This window comes from Acomys russatus, chromosome 16 (assembly GCF_903995435.1).
Source record: "Acomys russatus chromosome 16, mAcoRus1.1, whole genome shotgun sequence".
In the NCBI taxonomy this organism is placed as follows: domain Eukaryota; kingdom Metazoa; phylum Chordata; class Mammalia; order Rodentia; family Muridae; genus Acomys; species Acomys russatus.
In genome coordinates, this window is record NC_067152.1 from 22,461,280 (window position 1) to 22,488,328 (window position 27,049).

The 27,049-nt window shown below is 47.3% G+C and overlaps 1 protein-coding gene across 2 annotated transcripts; it reads right to left on the bottom strand.

The window, feature by feature from the left end:
* Positions 1 to 326: 326 nt before the first annotated feature.
* Positions 327 to 3,017, bottom strand: Atp5mc1 (ATP synthase membrane subunit c locus 1). 2 transcript variants are annotated; one of them, XM_051158379.1, is made up of 5 exons: positions 2,997 to 3,017; positions 2,344 to 2,390; positions 1,303 to 1,380; positions 802 to 980; positions 327 to 547 (listed from the first exon to the last, which is right to left on the bottom strand). In XM_051158379.1, exons 2-5 carry the CDS (start codon positions 2,380 to 2,382, stop codon positions 433 to 435), a joined length of 411 nt encoding a protein of 136 aa, XP_051014336.1. In that variant the 5' UTR covers positions 2,383 to 2,390; positions 2,997 to 3,017; the 3' UTR covers positions 327 to 432. The 2 variants fall into 2 exon arrangements, with proteins under 2 accessions (XP_051014336.1, XP_051014337.1); XM_051158380.1 differs by lacking the exon at positions 2,997 to 3,017 and adding an exon at positions 2,927 to 2,943.
* Between the last annotated feature and the right edge of the window lie 24,032 nt (positions 3,018 to 27,049).

The window sequence follows — 27,049 nt, forward strand, 5'->3', positions numbered from 1 at the left end:
AGAGGCAGGTGGACCTCTGTAATTTCAAAGCTAGCCCAGTCTACTAGCAAGTTCTAGACCTGCCAGAGCCACACAGCAAGTCCCTGAGGACTCAACAAAATAAAACACCCCCCCCAAACCCAAAAACCAACAAAATGGTACCTGTCAATATGCTAAACTTGAAAAGGGCAAAGCGCCAACCATTATTACCCAGGCTATTTCACAGTCCTCCTGGGGGACAGTGGGACCCATCCATGCTCTGCCCACTTCCTTATCACCAAGTGTCACTTCTAACCATTTCACAAAAGCTTCCCCCACCCGCAGGTGGAAAGACAGGCACAGGCGTATGGTTTAGAGAAACGTTGTTGTTTAATGGTAAAGCTTAGCACACTCCAGCACCGGGACTGGCATGGAGTCAGAGCAGCAGGGACGGCTGGGTGACCCCATGGAGCCTCACATGGCGAAGAGGATGAGGAAGGCAACCATCAAACAGAAGAGCCCCATGGCCTCAGACAGGGCAAAGCCCAGGATGGCGTAGGAGAAGAGCTGCTGCTTGAGAGACGGGTTCCTGCCAGGGACAGGAAAGGGTGAGGGTACAGGTGGGGGAGGGGAGCAGCTTACTATTCCAAAAGGGACCAGCCTACATCTACCCTGGGGACTTGGACAGGAAAGGCACATTCAACATGTGGGATACTTCAACTCTGACTAGGTCACTAGAGAAACAGGAGGTAAAATAACATCAACTTGAAGGCTCCCATCTTGCTAAGGCTCTGCCCAGACGGGGTGGAACTTATTATATACGACAGGCAGCCCCAAACTTACCTGGCATAGCCAATAATCAGACTCCCAAACACTGTTCCGATGCCAGCCCCTGATCCAGCCACACCAACTGTGGCGGCCCCAGCACCAATAAACTTGGCTGCTGTGTCAATGTCCCGGGAAATAACGCTGGTCTGGAATTCCCGTCTGGCCACCCGGAGAGGGGAGCTGCTGCAGGAAGGCTGGAAGAACAGGGAGTAGGAAGGAAGAGAGCACGGAGACAACCAGGCAGCCGGCTGGTGGCTGGCTCCACTCTCACCCCACCCACCTGAGCTAAGAAGCGGCTGGCAGACAGCCTGACAAGGGCAGAGTACTCTGTGTGCAGGGAGAATGTCTGTCAGTCCTACGGTGTTTTCAGACAGGGCTACATATGTCATTTTGAGACTTGAGAGTTACAAAGGCCTCACAGATCCTAATTCTCCTAAAAGCAACTCAGCTAACTGGAGGGACCATTGCCTAGGGGTTCCTGGGGATGGGGTGTGGGGGGGTGTCTTACTTCCTTACCTGTTTAGATGGGGCCTCTGGTCTACTCAGAAGGGAGGAAGACACAGGCCTGATTAGACCCCTGGTACAGGAGCGGATCTGCAAAACCAGAAAAGATATATCCCTCCAAATCAGGCACAAACAAACAAACAAAAAACCCAAAACCCAACCAAAGTGACAAGCACTTGTCATAAACAGTCCAATAAATTTCAAGGTCAACTAATTTGTTCTTATTTCTCTCAGGTAGGTCTGCACCAGAGACACAGCTGTTCTGATCATCTGTAGCAGGCAGCAGCAGCAGCAGCAATCACCATTTGAAATGATGCACCAGGCTGTAGAGCATTCCCAAGACTCTGGGGTCAATCCTCAAACCCAAACCAAGCCAGGTACAAAGTTCACTTCCAAGGGCACAGAACCTTCATCAGTTTTCCAGAAGAAAAACTCAAAACATCCAATCAGTTACAGGAAGTGTACTGAGATAACAAAAGGCACCAAAGGGAGAAATTTACTGAAAGAAACTCAGAGCTACGAATCCTTCATGTAGCGGGGCCAGAAAGCCGGTTTGGCTCTCAGAACAGCCATCTTAGGACAGGCCCCAGCGATGTGAAATTTCTTGACATATTATTTAGTACAATGACTCTCAAACTTGGCAGAACATTAGAATCACCAGGGAAATTCTGAAAAAAGAAACTGCTTGGGGTTCCACCTCCATTCCCACGGTCTGATGCAAATGGTGTGAGGTGCAGTCTGGGCATCGTGAGTGGTAAGCTTTCCAGATGACCCGAAAATGCGGCCAAGGTTGAGAAAAATTGTTTTCTGGTTGTCTGGCTACCGAGTTATGATAAAAAGGTCAGCTCTAGCCTCTCTGAGGACACTCAGAAAGCCGCGACAGATTGGTTTACAGCCCTGAATAAGCAAAGGTTACCAGCACCACATCCCATAGTTTTCCCCCCAAAAGCCCATCAACACCACGGGGCGCCAGCTCCTCACAGCCCATTCATTAAACAAGACCGCTCTTAAACCACACACGGCTCTATAGGGTAACCCCGAGCCACATCTTACCAGAACTGGAGAAACCAGCAGTGCCTTGGTAGTCTGCATTTTTCAATCTGCAAGAAGAAGGAGGGGGGGGGAAGAAGGGGAGGAAATCTGTAATTCCTATGAAAGCCTGGTGGTCTGCTTATACTGTCGACCTTCTGACGTCCCCCATCCACCCCCAATCGTTCTCCCCACCCCTATCTTCCTATGCCCCAGCTAAGGAGAGCATTAGAGGTCAGAAGGACAGCGCCGATTGCGGGGTCAACCCCTTTCTGCGCAGCGGGTCTGCAGAAGGACAGCAACCGAGTTCGGAAGTAAAAAGGAAGCGGCTCAGGCCCCAGGAGGGAAATGTTGCGAAAAGGAATGGTCTCCTGGGAAGACTGGAGGAGGCCGAAACTGGCAGACGGCCGTGCAGGATCCTGTCCATGTTCCAATTGCTGTCCCCTACTCTCCCCAGTGGCCGTTTATCGCTCATTACCGTTGGTAATTAATATTAATTGATAAGGATTAAAGACTCCTGTCCTCATTCCCATCCTTGGAGGCAAATGCTGCTCCACCTGTCCCACCCCACAGCCTTGCGGACCCCGGGCTCCAGGCCCCAAGTCACCTGCACTCCCACTCCCCTGCAGCCCCTGGTCGGCCCACAGCACTCTCCCTGCTCAAGGTGACTGACTCACCTCCCAGCTTTAGCCCTTGGTCTCAGCGCTCAGCTCCCCCACCCACGTGTCCGGGCTCCCTCCACTCCCATTGGCCGTTATCGCCACGCGTTCCAATTGGTTAGCGTCATCAACTCCTTCTTTCTCATTGGTTTTCTTCAGCTTCTTCTTCTCTCTCCACAGGAGCTTCGTGGCAATTCCCGCCTCCTTGCGGATAAAGGCGGGTTCTTTTTCTGAGGTCGGGGTTACGATTGGTCGAACTCCGAAATGCTGGACCATAGAGTCGACAAGACTCAGAGGTTCTACAACCTTCAACACAAAATGGCGACCAAAGGTGCAAGCGGAAGAAAAAGGCGTGGGAGTGACGACCGGTCACGCCTTTCAGGCGGACACGTGACATGGGCTCGGTGCTCTCATTCGGCCGCTTGGACCTTGGAGCGCGTTGCATGTTGGGCCTTGTAGTCCGGTCCGAGGGTCCAAGGACTACCGAGATCCCGCGAGACGTTGCTTCCCGGCAGGGAGCGCCGACGCCTTTGCGGTATATTCTATCATAGTGATTTGTAAAAATCCCTACTTCCGTCCGAGAATTAAGGCAGGTTGGAAATGTTTCAAGTACTCAGCGTGCTCTTCTGGACCTGTCAATGGTCAGCAGACATGGACTGGTTTTTTTTTTTAAAACATAGTTGAAGCCAGGCTTGGTTGTTTCACATCTGACATTTTAGCACTTGGCAAGTGGACACAGGAAGGTCAGGAGTTCAAGGCCAGACTGAGCTTCATGAGTTTCGGTCAAAAAACCAAGGTGGGGCTACACAATTGTATTGAGAGTTGGGAGAACTCTAAAATGAGAACATAATTGCTAGACAGGAAGCCTCAAAGAAGTCAGGTGGTGTATGCTTGTAATCTCAGACAACAGAATGCTTAGGCAGGAAGACCATGTACGAGTTCCAGGCCAAATCTGGGTTAAGTAGCAAAACTCTGATTTAAAAAAAAAAAAAAAGAAAGAAAGAAAATCACATGTATATACACACAAGCACAAAGTGTAGGGTCGGGAAAATAGGACTGCAGTAACCCCACAACTGTTAAGAATTAGAAAACGTTCCTGGAAAGCGGTTTGGCAGTGTTTTTTTTTTTTTTTTTTTTTTTTTGAATGCTACGAGTGAGCCATCCTCTTTGCCCCAGTAATTCTTGAGTAATTGAGAATCTTTAAATGTTCCATTCTCTTTGACCCAGTATTATCAATTCTAGGAACCTGCACTAAATAAATAATGTTATGCCAAGGTTCTGATGAAAAAGGATGTGCATTTACAGAGCTTTTGGTTTTGATTTTTTTTTTTTTAAAGACAAGGTAACTCTATGGAACCCTGGCTGCCCTGAGCTTGATATGTAGACCAGGCAGCTTCAAGCTCACAAAGATCTCTCAGTCTCCCGATTGCTGGGATTAAAGGTTTATACTACCATGTCTTGTCCAGAACTTACTGAATAGGAAATGTAAATATCACACTGATAGTAAATGCTCAAATAAGCTATATATATTTAAACAAAAATTTAAAGGTATGCAGGTGTTTGCCTGCGTGTGTAGCACATATGTGCCTGGTGCCTCTGAGGCCAAAGAGGGCATTGGATTCCTGGAAAGTGGAATGAGAGATATTTGTGAGTCACCATGTGGGTGCTGAGTGTGAAGACCAGATCCACTGGAAGAACACATCATCATGCCCAGTGTGAGAATATTTCCATCATTCATTAATTTTTTTTCCTTCAGAGGCAAGGCGTTGTTATGTAACCCTGACTGTTGTTGAAGAGTGATCCTCCTGCCTCTGCTTCCCAAGTGCTGGGATTACGGCCATGTACCACCGCTCCCGGCACAGATGTTATTCTATTGAGAAAATTTCCAAGGCTCCAGAGATGGCACAGGGGTTAGGAGCACTAAAGGACCAGAGTTTGGTTCCCAGCAACCATATAGAATTGCTCACATCAGCTTGGAACTGGAGTTCTAGGGGGATTCAATAACCGAAACCCTCTTCTGGATTCTGAGAGCACTTGTACATCTCCCATCCCTCATATACATAATTAAAAAGTAAAAACAGGCCTAGTGAGATGGCTCAGCAGGTAAAGGCACTTGTCACCAAGTCTTACAACTGAAGTTTCATCCCCAGGACCCACGTGGTAGAATGAGAGGACACCAGAAGTCCTCTGCCTACTGGGTTGCTCCCCCTGCCTTACTCACCAAATTTACCTCAAGACACATGATAAATAAACAATTTTAATAAAAATTTAAAGCCAGGCACAGTGTCACATGCCAGTAATCCCAGCACTCAGGAGGCAGAGGCAGAGGCAGGTGGATCTCTGTGAGTTCGAGGCCAGCCTGGTCTACAAAGTGAGTCTAGGGCAGCCAAGGCTACACAGAGAAGCCCTGTTTTGAAAAAAATTAAGACCATTTTTTAATTTATTTACCTTTATTTTGTGTGCATTGGGGTTTTGCCTGTATGCATGTCTGTGAGAATGTCAGATCTTTAAAGTTACAGACAGTTGTGAGCTGCCGTGTGGGTGCTGGGACTTGAAACTGGAACCTCTGGAAGAGTAGTCAGTGCCCTTAACCTCTGAGCCATCTCTCCAGCCCCTGAAACAATTACTTTCTGATACAGGGTCTTTCTGTATAGCCCTGGCTAGCCATATGTAGTCTAGGCTGGCCTTGAATTTACAGAGCTCTACCTGCCTCTGCCTCCTAAGAACTGGGATTAAAGGCATGGTCACCATGTGTGGTTAAAATTATATTTAAAGGCTCCTCATTAGCACAATAAGCAGTGCTTCAGTCTCATAAAATTAAATTTAAAAGAAAAAGAAAAAAATATGGGCCCATAAAGATGGCCCAACAGTTAAGAACACTGGCTGTTCTTCCAAAAGACTCAAATTTGGATCCTACTACCCACAACTCACAGTAGTCTGTAATTTCAGCCTAGGGGATATGACACCCTTGTTCTGGCCTCAAAGGGCACTGCATGCATGTGGTGTACATACATTCATAAACTAAAACACACACAATGTTTTTTTTGAGGCAGGGTTTCTCTGTGTAGCCTTGGCTGTCCTAGACTCACTTTGTAGACCAGGCTGGCCTCGAACTCACAGCGATCCACCTGCCTGCTGTGTCTCCCAAGTGCTGAGATCAAAGATGTGCACCACCATGCGGGTAAGTAAATATATTTTTAAATTGGCAAAATAAAATAGAAAAGTTTCATGATATTAAAAAAATATGAAAGGCTCAAAATGATAAACTGGGTATGCTGGAGTCATCTTACGATCTAAACATCTGGGGAGCTGGAGATAGGAAAGTCACTGCAAGTTGTGTAAGAATCCAAAAATTGTTGAAGGAGCCGGGAGTGGTGGCCCACACTATTAATCCCAGCACTCGGGAGGCAGAGGCAGACGGATCGCTGTGAGTTCGAGGCCAGCCTGGTCTACAAAGCGAGTCCAGGACAGCCAAGGCTACACAGAGAAACCCTGTCTCGAAAAACAAAACAAAACAAAAAGAGCTAACTGTAACACTCAGTGGAAAACTCTTTCCACACCTCAGCCTAGCATATGGGCCTCGCCCTGAGCGCTCTAAGCTGCCTCTGAGCAAGAAAAACAGACCTTGGACCTCCAGGTTCTTCTGTTATTGTCCTGAAGCAAGCCGCACCAGACCTGGCCCAGGCCACTGCTGACCAAGATCATCTTGTTGCAGTCCAGATGAGCACATCCTCTGACTGGTTAAAAGAAAGAAAGGCAGGCCGGGCGTGGTGGCACGCACCTTTAATCCCAGCACTCGGGAGGCAGAGGCAGGCAGATCGCTGTGAGTTCGAGGCCAGCCTGGTCTACAAAGTGAGTCCAGGATGGCCAAGGCTACAAAAAGAAACCCTGTCTCAAAAAACCAAAAAAAAAAAAAAAGAAAGAAAGAAAGAAAGAAAGAAAGAAAAACCAACCAACCAAACAAAAAAATCGTTGAAGGAAAACCCCAGACTAGTATAGTATGTAAAAACCAAGAACATTTATTCTGCAGAAACAACCTGCATGCAGGGGTCAATCATCCCTACAAAAATACAGGCCTTTTATAGGAAACTAGGGGACTTTTTTTTTTTTTTTTTTCGAGACAGGGTTTCTCTGTGTAGCCTTGGCCATCCTGGACTCACTTTGTAGACCAGGCTGGCCTCGAACTCACAGTGATCCCCCTGCCTCTGCCTCCCGAGTGCTGGGATTAAAGTCGTGCGCCACCAGGCCCGGCTTTTTAAATATTTTTTATTTATTTAATTTTTTTTTTTTAAATTTATGTGTGTTGGTGGGAGGGTGTCAGATCTTGGAGTTACAGACAGTTGTGAGCTGCCATGTGGGTGCTGGAGAGATGGCTCAGTGGTTAAGAGCACTGCCTGCTCTTCCAAAGGATCCAGGTTCAACTCCCAGCACCCACATGGCAGCTCACAACTGTCTGTAACTCCAAGATCTGACACCCTCCCACCAACACACATAAATTAAAAAAAAATTTTAAATAAATAAAAAATATTAAAAAAGTCGAGCCTGTCTTCTCTTCTAATTTGATTGGGTGGGCTAAGGTGGGGGAAAAAGCTGATAAGCTGGGGCCAAATGGCAGATCCCTGTAGTTACAGTCCAAAGACATTAGGCCATATATGCTCACATTAGTGGCTGATTGGTTCAGATCTTTTCTGCGAGGTCTTTCTGGGACCAGGAACATATTGTGGGTGCTACGTGACTTGCGATATGGCACCATGGGCCTGGGGCTATGTGACTCTAGCTATGGGACTGTTAACAATGTCTGACCCTCTCAGCTGGAGGGCAGTCTGGTCTACATGGCAAGTTCAACACCAGCCAGGACTATGTAATGAGGCTCAGTTCACAAAAACAGCAGCTAACCAAGCAACAAAAAATCAGATAGATGGCAGGAACCAGAGAAAGAGTTCAGTCATGCAAAGCATGCTTGCAAAGGCTTATACTTGCGTGCTGGAGGTTACAGTTGGGGGTGGGGTTAGGCGTGCATGTAGGGGTGATCTCTGGAGCTCTGTGGCCAGCCAGACCAGTTGGCTTAGCAAGTTCAGGCCAGTGAGAGACCATGTCTTAAAAAAACAAAACAAAACACAGCTGGGCAGTGATGGCATACTCCTTTAATCCCAGCACGCGGGAGGCAGAGGCAGGTGGATCTCTGTAAATTCGAGGCCAGACTGGTCTACAAAGCAAGTCCAGGACAGCCAAGGCTACATAGAGAAACCCTGTCTCGAAAAACAAAACAACAGCAACAAAAACCACCACCACCAACAAAAAGTACCTGATGGGGCTGGAGAAATGGCTCAGAGGTTAAGAGCACTGGCTGCTCTTCCAAAGATCCTGAGTTCAATTCCCAGCACCCACATGGTGGCTCATAACCATCTATGAGATCTGGTGCCCTCTTCTACTGTACATGCAGGCAAAACACTGTATATATGATAAATAAATAAATCTTTAAAAAAAAGTACCTGAGAAAGGATAAATTGTTTTCCGTTTTCTGGCCTACACACACACCCCACACAAACATGAATTGACACACATAAAAATATGTATGATTAAAAGATCAGAAGAGGGCCAGGTGTGGTGGCGCACGCCTTTAGTCTCAGCACTCGGGAGGCAGAAACAGGCGATCACTATAAGTTCGAGGCCAGCCTGGTCTACAAAGCGAGTCCAGGACAGCCAAGGCTACACAGAGAAACCCTGTCTGGAAAAAAACAAAACAAAACAAAAGATCAGAAGAGGATCTTTTAAAATTATATTAATATTGTAATCCTAGCTGGGCATGGTAGTGCATGCCTTTAATCTCAGCACTTGGGAGGCAGATGTAGGAGGATCGCTGTGAGTTCAAGGCCAACCAGGTCTACAAAGTGAGTCCAGATAGCCAAGGCTAACACAGAGAAACCCTGTCTCGAAAAACCAAAAAAAAAGTAATCCTAGTACTTGGAAGCTGAGGTAGGAAGATTGATATGAATTTTAGACTAGCCTGGGCTGCAGAATGGTACCTTGTCTGAAACAAAAACAAAAAGGAGCAAAGTGAATCTGAAAAGTCAAAACTCTGGCTTCCTGTAATGACATTCAAGATGGCTGCTCACAAAGGTCTGTAACTCCAGCCCTTTGGTATCTGATGCCTTCCTCTCACTTAGCGCTGTACAGCTTTGTGTTCAGTCCCAGAATGGCATAGACAGTATGATGGCCAACACCTGTGATGCCACCATTGTGAAACAGGGGCAGGGCACTGGAAGTTACAGCTTCTTGGGCTCAAAGCTTTGCTATGTCGAGTAGATGTAAACATGTTCTTATTTTGATCCCAAGTGTGGAATGTGAAACAGAGTTGTGTGAGGGTGTGCAGTGTTTCTCCACTGAAAACAGACTTGTGAGAGAACAGGTGATGTTTGTTCACTGGAAGAGGAACCGCCTCCTGCGGGGGCGTGGTCTTTGCCAACTGATAAACATTCTAGTACAGGCTCTGAGAGGGTGTATACACACACACACACACACACACACACACACACACACACACACACACACACACACACAGACTCTGAGAGGATATATATATGCCCAAAACAAGAGGTGGGGCTTTTTGGTCTTGGCTGTTCATCACTCTACTTCAAGACGCTCCTAGAGAGAACACTTGGAGGCTCTGTGTTCCAGCTGCTGTGGCAATCACCTCCGCTGAATTGCTGGTGTGCTGTTTAACTGGTCTGTTGGAACCCTGCTGACTATGTCAGTGGAATCGCTCCAAGAAACTGAATCTAAAAAGGCCCACTTCTTCTCTGTCCCTATTAACCTCTTTTCTCTCCTATATAGAGTAGGTGGATTGGAAGGGAGGAGTAAGCATTAAAGAACCACAAATAAAATCGATGTGAAAAAGTTCAAAGCCTACAGGGCTACATCAGTACCTGTCTCAAAAAAGAGGGAGTGAGGGCAGGAGAAAGGAATGGTGGGGTGGAAAAGGCCGGTTTTAAACGTGCACACCAGTCTGAGCTGTATGGTGAAATTTTGTGCTGTCTTGTCCCAGCCCTGCCTCGCCTTGTCCTGGGGGTGAACCTTCCCTTTGTCCAGCTGAGTACAAGCACTCAGCAAGGTACTGAGTAGCTAGGTTATCAGTTCCAGAGTCACAGTTACCAAGTTTCTGTGTACGGGGCTTCAGGCGTCCTCTGGAGTCCTGGAATCCATCCACTGTAGTGGACGTTTTGTTTTGGATTTTTTTGTTTATTTGTTAGTTGTTTGTTTTTCAAGACAGGGTTTCTCTGTGTAGCCTTGGCTGTCCTAGGCTCACTCTGTAGACCAGGCTGGCCTTGAACTCTCAGTGATCTGCCTGCCTCTGCCTCCCGAGTGCTGGGACTAGAGGAGTGCGCCACCACGCCTGGCAACTCATTCTATTTCAATCTGAGCTTGTACACTGTATTATTTTGAGTCTTCTAAGTTTATTGAAGCTCTTTTTTTTTTCTTTTTTGTTTTCGAGACAGGGTTTCTCTGTGTAGCCCTGGCTGTCCTGGACTCACTTTTGTAGACCAGGCTGGCCTTGAACTCATACTGATTCACCTGCCTCTGCCTCTCAAATGCTGGGATTGAAGCTGGCTTTATGATCCAACATACCTGAATATTGATCCCTGTGTGACTGAACAGAACCTGCCCATTTCTGTTCTCTTCTTGCTGATTCTCTAAGTGTGTACTAGCTGACTTTTCTTACTGCTGACACAAAATGCCTGACAGAAACAACTCAAGGGAAGACAAGTTTGCTTGGGCTCACAGTTTGTGGGAATGGCCAGTCATGACAAGGAAGTCATCACCATAGGAGCTGGAGGTAGCTGGTCACATTGTATCCAGTCAAGCAGCAGGGAACAAAAATGCTGACACACCCTTTCTTCTTTTTATTTAGCCCAGGATCCCCACCACCACCACCACATGAATGGTACAGCCAACATTCAAGGTGGGTCTTCCCGCCTAGAAACTTAACCTGGGGAGTCCCTCAAACACACCCAGGGGTTTCTCTTTGTTTCCTAAGTGAGTCTTGATTCTCTCAAGCTGACAATCAATATTAACCATCAAGTAACATGTTAGGTCTTTCCCCTCCTTGTTCGTCTGTGTGAGACAGCTCTGGCTGTCCTAAAACTTGCCTTGTAGCCTGGGCTTGCCTCAAATTTAGAGAGACCCGCTTGCCCCTGTCTCCCAAGTGTTAGAATGGAAGGCATGCACCGCCACATCTGGCTTCTATTGGGTCTGTATGTTTAGTGTTGTTCAAGATTTCTACTCCTTATTCAATGGCCCTCTACTTCTAGTTCTGTAATGCGGTACTGATGTCAAATATAGCTGGGAACGACGGCACACACTCCTAGTTGTAGCTACAAAGAGGCTGAGACAGGAGGATTACATGAGCCTTAAAACTTGTAGCTAGCCTACCCAACACTATGACAATCTTTAAAAGAAAGAACAGCCAGGCGTGGCTACATTTACTACTATCTTTGCACTTGGGAGGCAGAGGCAAGAGAATCACATGGTTCATTTCATTGTTTATTGTTCCGTGTGTGGGTGTTTTGCCTACATTTTTTGTCTGTGTACCTCATAGGTGCAGTATCTACGAAGGCCAGAAAAGGGCACCTGATACCCTGGAAGTAGATTTACAGATGTAGTTAGTGAGTCCGTAGTTTGAGTGCTTGGAATCAACCCAGGGTCCTCTGGAAAAGGAGCCAGTACTACTAACTTGTTATTCCTGTTTCTGCCTCTCCCCTCAGGGTAACCAGGCTTGTTGCACACCGAGCTGCACTGGAGGGAGTGAAGCTTAGCTGGGGTGGGTGGGTATACTGTAGAATCTTGGCTGGTGATGAGTGCATGAGGAACAGCCTTCTCGGGAGATAGCTTCAGTGAGACAGCTCATTTAACTGGAGGGAAGTGGCGGGGGAGAGGGGAACGGGCCAGGAGGGAAGCCAGGCGACAAAGGCTTTTTAAACCTTTGGGGAGTGGGTAGAGGCTTTCAGAGTGAGTGTAACATCTTTGGCTGGGGCCAAGGTGCTGAGAATGCCTCATTTGCATGAAGCTGAATTCCAGGTGCTTGCTGGACATGACCTTATTACTACTACTATTATTATTATTATTATTTGCATTGGTGTTTTGTTTGTATGTATGTCTGTGAGACCGTGTTGGATCCTCTGGAACTGGAGATACAGACAGCTGTGAACTGCCATGCTGGGAATTGAACTCAGGACCTCTGAAAGAGCAGATAGTGCTCTTAACCACTGAGCCATCTCGCCAGCCCCCTGGACATGACCTTATAAGGAGAGAGGAAGTTTAACCTGTAACCTCACCACCAGGTGACTTGACAATCTCAAGGGTAGCAGAGGTAGAGGTTGTTAGGCTGTGTGGACAAGGATGTGCAGGCCCAGGGAAGGGAGGAAAAGGTCCTATTCCTTCTCGCTTTATGTTGTCAGGGTTTGGACAGGCCTCCACCTCACTCTTGCTCCAGGTCAGCACAGCTTCCTGGCCCTACATTAACTGTTAAGCCATCTCTCCAGCCCGGAGGATTGCACCTTTACTTATTTATTTGGTATTTTCAAGATAAGAGTTTCTTGTTTTTGTTTTGTTTTTTGTTTATTTATTTATTTATTTATTTTTATTTATTTATTTTGGTTTTTCGAGACAGGGTCTCTCTGTGTAGCCTTGGCCATCCTGGACTCACAGAGATCCGCCTGCCTCTGCCTCCTGAGTGCTGGGATTAAAGGCGTGTGCCACCACGCCCGGCTTTCATTTTTTGTTTTTAAGACAGGGTTTTTTTTTTGTGTAGCCCTGGCTGTCCTGTAGACCAGGCTGGCTTAAAAAACAACCTATCCTTAAATACTATTATTAAGGAAATTGTTAGGGTCAAAAGGTCAAAGTTCTCCCCTCCCATTGTCCGTTGGCATTCCCTTCCACTGAGTACCCTGCTCCAGCGGCCAGCCCCTTATCTTTACAGCCTTCCTAACCCTGAGACCCCTTAATACCATTCCTCCTGTGCTGGTGTGATCTCCAACCATATTTTATTGCTACTAATAACTGTAATTTTGCTACTGGCATGAATCATAATGTACATATCTGATATGCAGGATATCTGATATGTGACCCCTATGAAAAGGTTGGTTGACTCCCAAAGGGGTGGTGACCCACAGGTTGAGAATCACTGCTTTACAACTCAGCAGTGCTCTTTAGGTCTTGCTTAAAAGCTAGCCTGGTGTCCCTATCTAATAAGGCAAGCACTCAACCTTTATAACCCTTAATCTTATTTTACTTTTATTTATTTATTTATTTATTTATTTATTTATTTATTTATTTATTATAGAAGGTAAGTTTATTTTGGCTGGGGAATGTAGTTCAGTTGGTAGGATGCTTGCCTCATATGCATGAAGTTCTGGATTTCAGTCCTCAACCTCAGGTGGCTGTGTGTGGTGACACGCACCTGGAATTCAGTGGAGGGGAGGATCAGAAAGTTCAAGGCCATCCTGGGCTACTTAGTGATTTTGAGGCCAACTTGGGCTAGAGACCTTATCTCAAAAAGAAAAAGAGGAGCTGGAGGGATGGCTCAATGGTTAAGAGGATTGGCTGCTCTTTCAGAGGACCCAGCAGGCACTCAGTGGCCATGAGAGACCATCGGAATTCCCTGGCACTTGAGTGACAGCGGTTAGAGCTGCAATGATGTGGGTGCTGGGGGCTGAATGGGGTCCTCCAGAAGAACAGCCAGTGCCCTCAGCCACTGTTAGCGTGGCCTCCTGTGGCTGTTAGCGTGGCCTCCTGTAGCTGTTAGCGTGGCCTCCTGAGGCTGTTAGCGTGGCCTCTTGTAGCAAGCAAGCACGATCACTACGGTGTTGCCTTTCTGTCCTCTAGTGCGAGCTTAGGTTTTAAGCTGCTCAAGTGTAGGATTGTTGCCTGTGGTACACACCAGGCTTAAAATAGCTCCTGGCACAGAGAGGTGCGCACTCAGCAAACGCCTCTTGAATGAACAAATCAATGCACTCACTCCAAGAATTAAGATCCTGCAGCTCGGCAATCAGCATTCTGACTTCATCCTTTGGTGTAGGAGAAGTTCCCTTAGGTGGGTTTCCTCATGCTTGACCCTCCCTCCCTCCTCTGTATGGTATGTCTTGGCTGTGAACTGGGTATGTTCTAGTCTCCTCACAGGTCCCTGCAAGCCTGCCATTCATAGAGCTGTTCCTCTCACTCAGAATAGCTTCCCCTCCCTCTCTTCTCTCCCCCGACCTTTCTTCTAAGACAGGGTTTCTTTGTGTAGCCTTGGCTGTCCCTTATGCTCTTTGTAGACCAGCCTGGCCTTGAACTCACAGAGATCCGCCTGCCTCTGCCTCCCGAGTGCTGGGATTAAAGGCGTGCACCACCACTGCCGGGTCCTGTTTTTGGTTTTTCAAGACAAGGCTTCTCTGTATAGAAACTCCTTTCTACTCTTCTTGCAAGTCTGCCATTCTATTGATCTGAGAATATCTATCTATCTATCTATTGGTGTTTTTTGGAGACAAGGCCTGGACTCACTTTGTAGATCAGGCTGGTCTTGAACTCACAGAGGTCCACTTGCCTCTGCCTCCTGGGATGCCTGGAAATGTCAGACACCCTTTTGAGACCCAGTTTGAACGCTACTACCACTGTGATGCCTACTTCTGTGACCTGAGACACTCGGTTTTCCCTGATGCTTCCAGCGGGCTGGGGCGCAAATGCGTTCCAACAGTCATTGCACTGAACTGTACCTACGTGCATAGTGTATTTAACCTCATCTGTTAACAATGAAGGTGAGTGAGGAATGAAGGAGGCGCTCAGTTCCCCACCTGCACCTTCCTGGAGCAACCTCTAGAGGGCAGTCTCACACCGCATTTGGGCGTCTCTACCCCGGGCCCCTCTGACTGGATGAGTTGGTGGGTGGGTGGGTGAATGGACAGGTAACTGGAGTGGGTACAGTCGACTTGGTCTTTGGGTTCGGCAAATTCTGAGAAAGGCAGCTAGCTTTAGCAATGGCGGTACTTATGACCCGTTTCTTAGACTAAAAGTCTGGGAGCCATGATTGAAACTTGGGGAAAAGCCGGGCGTGGTGGCGTACGCCTTTAATCCCAGCATTCGGGAGGCAGAGGCAGGTGGATTGCTGTGAGTTCGAGGCCAGCCTGGTCTACAAAGTGGGTCCAGGACAGCCAAGGCTACACAGAGAAACTCTGTCTCAAACAAACAAAACAAAAAAAAGAAACTTGGGGAAAAATTATTGGCTTCTAAATGAAAAAGAGAAAGCTATACTATGGAATTAAACAAAGATTAAACAAATAACTCTGCTATATTATCTGCTCAGCTGCAATTCACTTTCCATAAAGCTTGGGTATAAGCCACATTCCATGTGGGGGTGTGTGTATTACTTGTTTTGAAGTGTCAAGCCATGCTGGGGTGCCCAGAATGGAGCAGAACTGAGTTAAACTGCAGACTCCAGGCAGAGGGTTTAGGAATTCAGGACAACAGCCAAACCCCCAGCATCAGTGACATAGACTCTCTCTGTCCCGCATCTTACCTCATCTAAAGTGGGACGGGTGTCCACATGGGTTCTAACACCAAGGAGAGATTGAGGGGGAAAGGTTTTGTCCTTTGGCACTCCCAGCTCAGGAGGTGGCTGCACACTGCTCCGCTGTGCACCGCTTTGCTCCTCCACCCTCACTTGTCCTTTCTTCTTCAGCCAGATGCCTGCACCTTGATGTTAGGTCTCTCAGTCTACAGAACTGAAAAATAAAATGCTTTAAAAGTGCTTTCCCTGGTGCAGGCCTGTAATCCCAGCAGAGGCAGGTGGATCTTCATGAGTTCGAGGCAGTTACTGCTCAACACAGTTGCTGGGAATAAAACTTAGGGTCTCCTCAAACCAATAAATAGATACTCTTCATCACCGAGTCACCTCTCCAGCACCCTCACCCTCACATTTCCCCCTTACCACATGAGGCCTGGTCTCTGTCCTCCTCTGCCTGCTGCCACTGTGATACCCAGGGCCGTGTCTCTGCCTCCGACATTATGATTATGAGCTAACGCCCTAAAACTGTAAGCAAGCCCCCAAATAAATACTTCCTTTTATTTAAGTTGCCTTGGTCCAGCCTGGTCTACAAAGTGAGTCTAGGACAGCCAAGGTTACACAGAGAAACCCTGTCTCAAAAAACAAACAAACAAAAAAAGTTGCCTTGGTTGTGGTGTCTCTTTATAGCAGTAGAACAGGAATTAAGATAGCTACTAGTCAAGCCTGGTGAGGTGGCACACCCCACCGGATCTTTGTGAATTTGAAGCTAGCCTGGTGTACAAAGTGAGTCCAGGACGGCCAAGGCTCTATTACACAGAGAAACCCTAACTCAAAAAATGAAACAAAAGAAAAGATAGCTATTATTCTCAGCTACACTGGAACTCAGTGAGCGGGCCCTATCAGGCTGAAGACCCCAGCTACTTACCACAGGACATGAGAAATCAAGCTGATTCAGAGTTGGAAGTGCCCTCCCAGGGCTTAGCATACCTTTAATCCCAGCACTTGGGAGGCAGAGGTGGATTCTCTGTGAGTTCGAGGCCAGCCTGGTCTACAAAGTGAGTCCAGGACATCCAAGGCTAACACATAGAAACCCTGTCTCTGAAGAAAATAAAATCTTGATGTTTTGGTTGTAAGTTATAGCATCTAATGGCTGGGCTATATTTCTAGGCCTAAAGTCAAGTCTTTGTTTTTTAAGTAAGCTGCAAGGTCAGGCCACTGGCAAATAGAGTTACAGAGCACGCTTGTGAGAGAAAGCTTCTGGTCCAGCAGCTCTTATCTTGGATTTTTTTTTTTTTTTTTTTTTTGGTTTTTCGAGACAGGGTTTCTCTGTGTAGCCTTGGCCATCATGAACTCGCTTTGTAGACCAGGCTGGCCTCGAACTCACAGCGATCCGCCTGCCTCTGCCTCCCGAGTGCTGGGATTAAAGGCGTGCGCCACCACGCCCGGCTTTTATCTTGGATTTTTTTTTTGTTTGTTTGTTTTTTTGTTTTTTTGAGACAGAGTCTCTCTGTTAGCCTTAGCGATCCACCTGCCTCTGCCTCCCGAGTGCTGGGATTAAAGGGGTGTGCCACCACGCCTGGCTCAGCAGCTCTTATCTTTAGTGCTGTTTAAGAGCAGTTCCCACTTACAGGGGACTATGAACCCTATTGGCAGAGAAGATGAGAAAGGTTGAGTATGAGGAAGTTAGCCTCAGACTCTGAACCCCCTTCTCTCATGCTTCTACAACTGGGTCCCCCCCCCCTTTCCCTGGATGGTACAGTGCTGAGGCCCCACCCTTTCCCTGGATGGTACAGTGCTGAGGCCCCACCCTTTTCCTGGATGGTACAGTGCTGAGGACCCACATCTCTCAGCCCAGCCTCACCCTAAGCCTCAGCCCTCTCACAACGCTCAATTATTATTTTTTTTAAAAAAATACTTCTTTATTATGTATACAGTGCTCTGCCCACATGTACACCTGCAGGCTAGCAGAGGGCACCAGATCTCATCATAGATGGCTGTGAGCCACCATGTGGTTGCTGGGAATTGAACTCAGGACCTCTGGATGAACAGTCAGTGCTCTTAACCTCTGAGCCATCTCTCCAGGCCCACAACGCTCAACTATGATCAACACTCAACACCCAGCGCATTTAAATAATCAACAGTGAGTCCAAGGCTCAAAGATTGGTACTGAGGAGCAGGAATAACATGCAGAAACAGTCCCTCTTCCTGAAGGGGTTAGAGGAACAAAACGGGCATGTGTCAATAAAGAGTTGGGCATGAGCTGGGTGTGGTGGTGCACACCTGGGAGGCAGAGGCAGGAGGATCGCTGTGAGTTGGAGGACAGCTTGGTCTACAAAGTGAGTCCAGGACAGTCAAGGCTACACAGAGAAACCCTGTCTTGAAAAACAAACAAACCCCAAAATATAGCCGGGCAGTGGTGGCGCACGTCTTTAATCCCAGCATTTGGGAGGCAGAGGCAGGCGGATCTCCATGAGTTCCAGGCCAGGCTGGCCTACAAAGGGAGTCCAGGACAGCCAGGGCTACACAGAGAAACCTTGTCTCAAAAACCAAAAAACCCCCACCCAATATATGTTTACCTGTTGTATACTTTATTACTCTAGGGCTGTAGAGATTGGTCAGTGGTTAGAGCATGGGCTTTTCTTGCAGTGTACCTGAGTTGGATTCCCGGCACCATTGTTGGTGGGTGACTCACAAACACCTGTTAATTCAATTTTAGGGAATCCAGTGCCCTCTTCTGGTCTCCATGGTTCACCTGCACCTACATGCACGTACACATAAATACAAATTAAATTTTTATGTCTGTGCTATATCTGCCACGTGACAGGTGCCTGCGGCAGTTAGAAGAAAGCATCAGAGCCCCCTGGGAGCTGGTGTTACAGACAGCTGTGAATTACTCATCAACATGAGTGCTGGGGGTGGTGGTGGCTGGAGATGATGGCTCAGAGGTTAAGAGCACTGACTGTTCTTCCAGAGGTCATGAGTTAAATTCCCAGCAACCACATGGTGGCTCACAGCCATCTGTAATGGGATCTAATGTGCATTGTATACATAATAAATAAATAAATAAATAAATATTTTTAAAAAGCATGAGTGCTGGGAATCAAATGCAGGCCCTCTGCAAGAACAGTTCATACACTAACCTGGACCTGCATAATATTATCATTATAGCTCCACCGTCAATTAGCTCCTGGACTTCCTTTGTAGACCAGGCTGGCCTCAAACTCACAGAGATCTGCCGGCTTCTGCCTCCTCGAGTGCTGGGATTTAAGGCGTGCACCAACATGCCAGGCTTCTTAGTTTGGGGGTTTTTGCTTGGCTTTTCCCTCATCTGTTGAGAGATGGTGTTTAATCAATGTGCGTCTTCAGAGCTCCACAGGCTGATAGCAGGAAGTAGGTGTCAGCGCAGGGCAAATAGGATGCTGGTTTAGAATGTATTTTGAGTCCACTGCTAGGTTCTAGTGTAGAGTAATGGCTGTTTTGGCAAGCGATCACATCCAAAGACCTTCCAGGTCTTTGTAATCCTGGCTGGCAAGAGATCATTTGCAAAGATCTTCTAGGTCTGTGTGATCCGGCTAGAATACCAGCATGCCTTTAATCCAGCAGACAGAGGCAAACAGATCTGAGCTCAAGGCCCAGCTTGGTATAAAGTATCAGGTAAAGGAAAGCTTAGATCCAGGCTCAGTGATACATGGCTTTAATCCCAAAGTTAGTTTGAACAGGTTTGAAAATGTCTAATTGCGTGGCAGAGATTTGGTAGAATAGGAAACTATTTAAGAGTCAGTTTTATGCCGGGCATGGTGGTGCACGCCTTTAATCCCAGCACTCGGGAGGCAGAAGCAGGTGGATCGCTGTGAGTTTGAGGCCAGCCTGGTCTACAAAGCGAGTCCAGGACAGCCAAGGCTACATAGAGAAACCCTGTCTTGAAAAACCAAAAAAAAAAAAAAAAAAAAAAAGTCAGTTTTACAGAGAGGAGGCAGTTTTCCCCAGGACAGTAAAGGAGAGATAAGTTGCAGAGAGAACTCAGGTGAAGATGTAACAGGCCAGATAATGAGAAGCCAGATTACAGGAGATTGCTGAGATACAGAGTAATTCTGGGTAGAGAGAAAAGCCAGATTGAATAAATCAGCTGGGAGAAGAGTTTGAGCCAGGACAGCTGAGTTGAACCAGCCAGCCCAGAGCTCTGAAAGAACAAAGGTGGCTTCCTAAGCACTAAGTTTCAGAGACTAGATTGTCCAGAGGTTGGACACTCCCAGGGCTAGGCGTAGGTTAGCAGGAGGCAGGAAGCCTCCCAGTTACTTTTACATTCCAGCGAATTGACATGTAATCAGAAAGCATGGTGGTATCAGCCTGTACTCCTGGGATTTGGGGGGGGGGGGGTCTTTAATCCCAGCGCTCGGAGGCAGAGGCAGGTGGATCAGTCTGGTCTATTGAGTGAGTTTCAGGACAGCCAAAGCTACAGAGAAACCCTGTCTGGAAAAAAAAAAAAAAAAAAAAAAGAGGCTAGGAAGCAAGATGAGTCTAGGGCAGAGAAAGCCCTGGGAGGTTCCATGTAGTAGCTGCTCTCCCAGAAGTCCTGGGTTCAAATCCCAGCAACCCTGTGGTGGCTCAGTAAGTCACAGCAAGTAGGAAGGGCCTCAGTTCAAGCAGGATGATTCATCGCCTCCCTACCTCAACATAAGGACAGTCTTTCTTTTTTTTTTTTTTTGTATACAATGTTTTGTCTGCATGTACACCTGCAGGCCAGAAGAGGACACAAGATGTCATTATAGATGGTTGTGAACCACCATGTGGTTGCTGGGAATTGAACTCAGGACCTTTGGAACACCAGGCAGTGCTCTTAACCTCTGAGCCATCTCTCCAGCCCCCATAAGGACAGTCTTAAGTTGGTAGAAGGCAACTGAGGGCAATCACCGGTGGAGTCTGCACTCCCATGGCCTTTTGCACAAATGCACAATATTTTAGATTTACTATGTATACAGCACTCTGCCTGCATGTACACCTGCCTGCCAGAAGAGGGCACCAGATTTCATTATAGATGGTTATGAGCTACCATGTGGATGCTGAAAATTGAACTCAGGACCTCTGGAAGAGCAGACAGTGCTCTTAACCTGAGCCATCTCTCCAGTCCCAAATGCACAAAGATCATAATCAGAATGTCTTCACTTTGTTAGAGGGTGTGTGTACACTCATCTATTTGTGTGGAAGTCAAGAGAAGCTTTTGGGAGTCTGTTCCCCATGTAGGTTCCAGGACTGGAACTCAGGTAACTTTTTTTTTTTAAATTAAAAACATCATCTTTATCGCCTGTATCACCACCCTTCTTAAATTTTTACTATTCACAGCGAGACAGATCAGATTCCCTAGAGCTGGGGTTTGAGATAATTGAGCTGCCATCTCGGGTGCTTGCTCCATCTGAGCCATCAATCCAGCCCTTCAACATTTAAATGTAAGTTGGCTCACAAATTTTATCCCAGAGAGGCAGGCAGGTGGTTCTGTTCCAGGAAAGCCAGGGCTAGGGAAATCAAAACAAAACCATGTCGCTGGGTGTGGTGGTGTCTCGGAAACCAAACCCAAAACCCAAGACCAAACCAAAACCATCTCTTTAAAAGAGTAATTTATTTTATGTTAAAATGATGAACAATAGTCTCATTATTCCATGATTGAGCAGGTTGCAAGCAGCCTGTCCTTCCTACCAATTCCTAATTGTTTTTGAAAAAAAAAAACAAAACAAAACCTCCACGACAATACATTTTACATGCATAAAAAGGAACAGAAAATGCCAATTAGAGGACTCTAGAAAGTCCCCTGTCCCTGCCCCCTCCCCCCACTTCCCTGGGTGGCTTTGAACTCAGCCATCCTCAACCTTCACTTTCGGCCCTTGCGGCTTAGATAAATGATGGTATCAAGAAAATCGAACAAATTTCGGCAGGTGCAGTAGTGGGAGTTGCGAACCGTTGCCCGCAGAACTTGCAATTCGTAGGACACATTCTCTATTTTGTTATTCCTGATTATAGTCATGGCCTGTCAAAACAAAACAAAATCAAAAAGGCTTCTTTTGGAAGCTCACATATCTTTTGAGCCTGCGTTCTCTGCTGCTGTGCTCTTTTTGGATAATTTAATAATACAATCGGCTTTTTAAAAAAGTGGCTACACTCCGGCTTTGCAGGCAGCACTTCTAAGTGACCCGCCCCCCTAATGATTTCCGGCTAGGCCGGCTTCTCTGAGGATAGCTTAGTGCAGCTTAGACCCACAGGGTGGTGGAAAGCCTGCTCTGGCTCCTTTCTCAGTGGGAAGCCCTTGACACAACCAATTCCTTCACACCTCCCACATGACAAACTGAAGAAATGGAGGTCAGTGGCAATGTGAGCTTTTCGGTATATAGCATAATTATAGCTCAGGAAAGGCGCTCAAGGATGATGCCTGGAGCTTTCCTCTCCTCCCATGACTCCAAGCACTCACTACTGCCAAAACAGTCAACAAAGCTCTGGCCTGGAAGGAGACATTAACCAGGGAGGCCTTGCTTGGTGGGCTGCCCCAGGCTACATCTCCTCCCCAGTCACTGCCAACTTGTAGCAGGCAATGCTTGAGGAAAAACGGCTTTTTTCCCCCTCACCTCAGCAGGCTATCCTGGCCCTGGGCCCAGGACAGGTTAGCCAGCTAACCCCTGCAGATATCAAACCGAACTGATCTTTCTCCAATGACTTGGAGCAGGAATGGAGGTTTCTCAGGGATTTTTTTTTTTTAATCTATGAACAAATCTCATGAACCAAATACGTACTGCATTGCGGGTTTCTTGGACAATATCTCCGGGAGCACTTTGGAGACCTAGAAGAACAGCACGTTTTTGCTTAATGAAAAGGCTAGCATACCTAAACACCAGCTGTCTTCTAACCGGATGTGTTGCCGCCCCCTACATTTCACTGTGCAGAGGCCATTCCTGCTTCCTTTCCAAGTACTAGGATTATAGGCACGTGGCACTAGACCTGGTTTCTGGTATGCTAGGGATCAAAACCCGACTCTTGGTGCACCCTGGGCAGGCACTCTACCAACTGAGCTGTATATATACTCAGCCTCTCATCATTCTTATTGCTTTCTGCTCAAGGCAAGTCTTACTAGTAGCATGGCGTCTGGCCTGTGCTCACCATCCTCCTTCCTTAGTCTGCCTTTTTGTGTTTGTGTGCGTGTGCAAGCACCCTGTGTACACTTGCTTACACATGCGTGTATGGAGGAGCCTTCTGCTGCCTGCTACCTTTTTTGTCTCCTGCCCCCCCCTCCCCCAAGTAACCTGTGGCTCACCAGCTAGCTATGATGGCTGGCCAGAGAACTGCTAGGATGCCTGGGTGGTTATATCACACCAGTGGATATGTACTGGTTACAGGCACGTGCCATTGTGCTATTTTATGTGGGTTCTGGGAATCTGAACCCCCAAAGGCTCTCAAAGTGACAAGAGCAAGAACAATCCACTGGGGTTGGGGGGAAACGGCAGCTCAAGAGGTTGACCTATGGGTTTCTGGGAGGCATAATGTGCCTCTAGCATCTCTGTATCTTAATTAGCTTCCTCAGCTCTGTATGCATTTTTTTTTTAAAACAAAGACATTTCTGATTTATATCAGGAAGAGAGCCATGGGACTCAATTTGAGTCTAGTACCTCCAGGCAAATGATCTAACTTGTGTCTTCTGAATTCAGATTTATTTCTCAATTAACACTTCTTTCCTGGCAATCTTTCTTTGTATCGGGTGCTCTTAACAATGCTAGCTTTAATTAGCATCACACACACTAGTGGGGGAAAGGGCCTTCCACTAGTGAGAATATCTGAGTTCTGGTTTCTTTTTAAAAGACAGAAATAAGAATGTTTTCACTTTAATCCCAGGTGTGGAGACACGTGGCTGCTGTGCAGCAGTTGACTATGATTTTGCCTATTGTCCTGGGGCCTGGAGAAGGAACTCAAAGCCTCTAATCAGCAGGAAGAAGTCTGATGTCACCTTTTGTCCCACCCCCCCCCCCCCGACTTAATCTTTTTTTTTACCCGGGACAGGGTTTCTCTGTGTAGCCTTGGCCATCCTGGACTCACTTTGTAGACCAGGCTGGCCTCGAACTCACAGCGATCCGCCTGCCTCTGCCTCCCGAGTGCTGGGATAAAAGGCCTGCGCCACCACACCCGGCTCCGACTTAATCTTTTTAAGAGATTGGGAGGGTGGAGGCAAAGGAGCAGAGGGGTGAACTATAGAGCCAATATAGTTAAAGCCAGCCACACTTCCAGCTACAATGGGAAAGTTGTCTTACAAAGCTGTGAAGCCCTGCTGACGGGGGCTGAACTTTTCTCTGGTTGCTCTTCGTCGTTTGTAAAGTCAGTCAGGCACTTCATCAGCCTCTTGTTCTCCTTCTTCAAGATCTAAGGAGAAAGGAGTTGTGTTGAAAGACAGTAAAGAGCAGCTGTAAGAACTACGTGCATGGTTGGCACTTTGGTTAAAAAAAAAAAAAATCGTTCCACTCCCCCCCTCCCCCCACAGGGTTTTTCTCTGTAGCCATGGCTATCCCGGATTCACTTTGCAGACTAGGCTGGCCTCGAACTCACCGGTGCTGGGATTAAAGGCGCGCACCGCCATGCCTAGCTAAGCTCAGTGTTTGACACCCAGGAAACATTGGGTGCATGAGTAAATGAGTAGCTGCTTCTTGTGACATGACCGCGGGTCTCACCAAGAACTTTGATTTTTCTCTTGTGTTGCCTTGGCTGTCCTGGACTGCCTTCTAGACCAGGCTGGCCTAAAAACTTGAGCCCTCCAAACATGAACCATGTGTGCAGCCCTTCCCTCTGAAATCCCGTGCTTTTCTTCCTCAGACTTACAGAGAGTTCTGCTTTTATTTCCTCTTTCTCGTCCTGTCAAGCAAAGAGACATTAGAATTAGGATCTTATAATGCAATCGGGCCCCAGTGTAGCCTGCAGAGGAGCTGGCTTCCTAAGGGAAGCAGGCTGAGGTTGCGGAGATGGGAAGTAGGGAGGGGTGCTGAGGACTTGTAGCCAAATGCTGAAAGCTCAGGCAGGCACAACAAGGTCAAGGACGGGAGGGAGCTTGACAAAGGTAAGATAACTAGCCTCCTGGAACCCTACCCAGCCGGGACAGTTAGCTTTGAGGCATCTTGCTCTGATGCCTGAGGTACTCAAGACATGGCTTGCTTGGGAGCACTCTTAATGTAAACACAGGGATACTGCGCCTCAGATCCCGCAGGAGACACAGATCACACTCAAGTCTCTCCGGAAGATGGCAGTGATTCAACTGCTTCCATGTTTGCACACATACGTGTGCACACATCTTCATGAACACACCTTCAAGTAATCCTACTGGTTTTTGGTTGCGGGATTTTTTTATTTGAATGCTTGTGTCCAAACTGCTTCTAGCCTGACCCTGAGGGTCAAAAGGGCTACCCCATGACAGTGCTGACTCCCCATCCCCACTGGCTCCTGTTGGCTCTTCTGGTCCTGCTCTACTTCCTCAAGAGGCAGAGGAAATAAGGACCGAGCCTTTGGGAGGCAGAGGCAGAGGCAGGCTCTGAGTTCCAGGGCTGTTAGAGACACCCTGTCTCGAAAAACCAAAAAAACTGAGTCTGCCCCAAACCTCGATCACTACAGAAACTTTCTCCGGAGACTTGAATGGGCTCCTGCCTAAGTTCCCAGGGTCTTTTCCCCCAGAGTTCTTAGTAATAGGGTATATCTTCTGCGCTTGGTGTGTGTGTGTGTGTGTGTGTGTGTGTGTGTGTGTGTGTGTGTGTGTGTGTGTGTGTGTGTATAAGCCCTATCTTTCACATCCCCTACTTTCCTGGGCCCCTTGACTTGGCCACCTACCGTTGTAGCAGCACTGAGTTCCCTGATCTGTTTGTGGAGCTGCTGACACTCTTTGCACTTCTGTAAGTACCAGGCTTTCGCAGCCTCTATCTTGGCCTTTAGGCGGTCCACCTCTTGCACTAACTCCTCCTCCGTCTTTGTTTCTTTCTTTGTAGGCTCCTGAAGTGTAAGATACAGTCCTGGCAGTTAGAGGGCTTTTGAGAAATAAAGATCTATCGTAGGGTTTTTTGGGGGGAAAGATAAGGAAAGCTAGACTGGTCAAAGAGGCTCAAATCCCTATCCAAAACACCTCAGGAACTGGATTAAAGGAAGGAGGTGAAGCCGGGTGTGGTGGCGCACGCCTTTAATCCCAGCACTCCGGAGGCAGAGGCAGGCGGATCTGTGAGTCCAGGACAGCCAAGGCTAACACAGAGAGACCCTGTCTCAAAAATTCCAAAAAAACAAAAAAAGGAAGGAGGTGAGTGAGCAGCAGAGCTGAGGGAGTAGCTCAGTGGAAGAGCAAGTACATGCTTAGCATATGAGACCCTGTGTGTGGTTATGTGCTGCGTAGGCCGCCTTCAGATCCATGCAGGTAAGGAAGAGCCACTGCTCTTACCTCCACCCCCACCTGCAGATGGCAAGGAGGTGCTACAGTATTTTATAGTTGGTTTTTTATTTAAGAGAAAAGGATTCTGTGTAGCCTTGGCTGTCCTGGACTTGCTTTGTAGACCAGGTTGGCCTTGAACTCACAGCAATCCACCTGCCTCTGCCTCCCCAGGGCTGGGATTAAAGACTTGTACCACCATGGTTTTCAAAAACTGACCAAGAGTGACAAGTCCCATCCATTCAGAATCCACACAGCGTTCAGGTACCTGGGAGCAGCATCATGGGGCCTCTTTGTTTTTTTTTTTTATGGTTTTTTGAGACAGGGTTTCTCTGTGTAGCCTTCACTGTCCTGGACTCACTTTGCAGCCTCGAACTCACAGCAATCTGCCTGCCTCTGCCTCTTGAGTGCTGGGATTAAAGGCGTGTGCCACCATGCCCGGCTTCATCCTGGGGCCTCTTTTCCAACAATTTATTGTAGGAAGTCACTAGTTCATTAGGGTCTTGCTTAAAAAAAAAAAAAAAAAAAGACTATGCTACTCAGAATGGTTCACAATTAATGGTGACTGCTAACATTAGTTATAACAATTGGCTTTGGGTGGCTTATTTATTTGTCCCTTGTGTCCTTGGAAACCCTCACATAGTGATGCAAAAAAAAAAACCAAAAATGGTTCACATGCCTTCGGCTCCTGTTGTTTCTCCAGCGTCTGCTCAAGCGTCTTCTCCTGCTCCTCCTGTACAGAGAAGAAACAGACTTTAGTGCCACTGCTGGAAACAGAGGCAGAGACAGGAGAAACTGAGTCCCAAGCCAGCCCGGGGCAGTCATGGAAGGAAAGGCTGCTTCTGAAACTTTCCCGGGCCACTATAGAAAAGCAAAGCGTTTTGTCTTGGGGGTGTTTCCCATCAAGTCTACCTGTTCGGCAAGGCTGAGGGAGAGCAGGCTCTTGAGTGATTTCAGCTGGATGGCCTTTTCTTTATCTTTCCGAGCCAAGGCCAGCATTTCTTGCTGTTGAACTGACAGCTGGTTCTAAAGCAAACAATGAATTTAACAGGACAAAGGAAAATTTGGAACATTCCCTTCTAATGTGTAGGAACAAAGGCCTTTCTCTCC

Coding starts and splice junctions, on each gene's coding strand:
- Atp5mc1 (XM_051158379.1), bottom strand. CDS start 2,382: ATGCAGACTACCAAGGCACTGCTGGTTTCTCCAGTTCTG. Junction 1,381..2,343: donor TGCTGGTTTCTCCAGTTCTG/GTAAGATGTGGC, acceptor CTGGTTTTGCAG/ATCCGCTCCTGTACCAGGGG. Junction 981..1,302: donor CAGAGGCCCCATCTAAACAG/GTAAGGAAGTAA, acceptor CTGTTCTTCCAG/CCTTCCTGCAGCAGCTCCCC.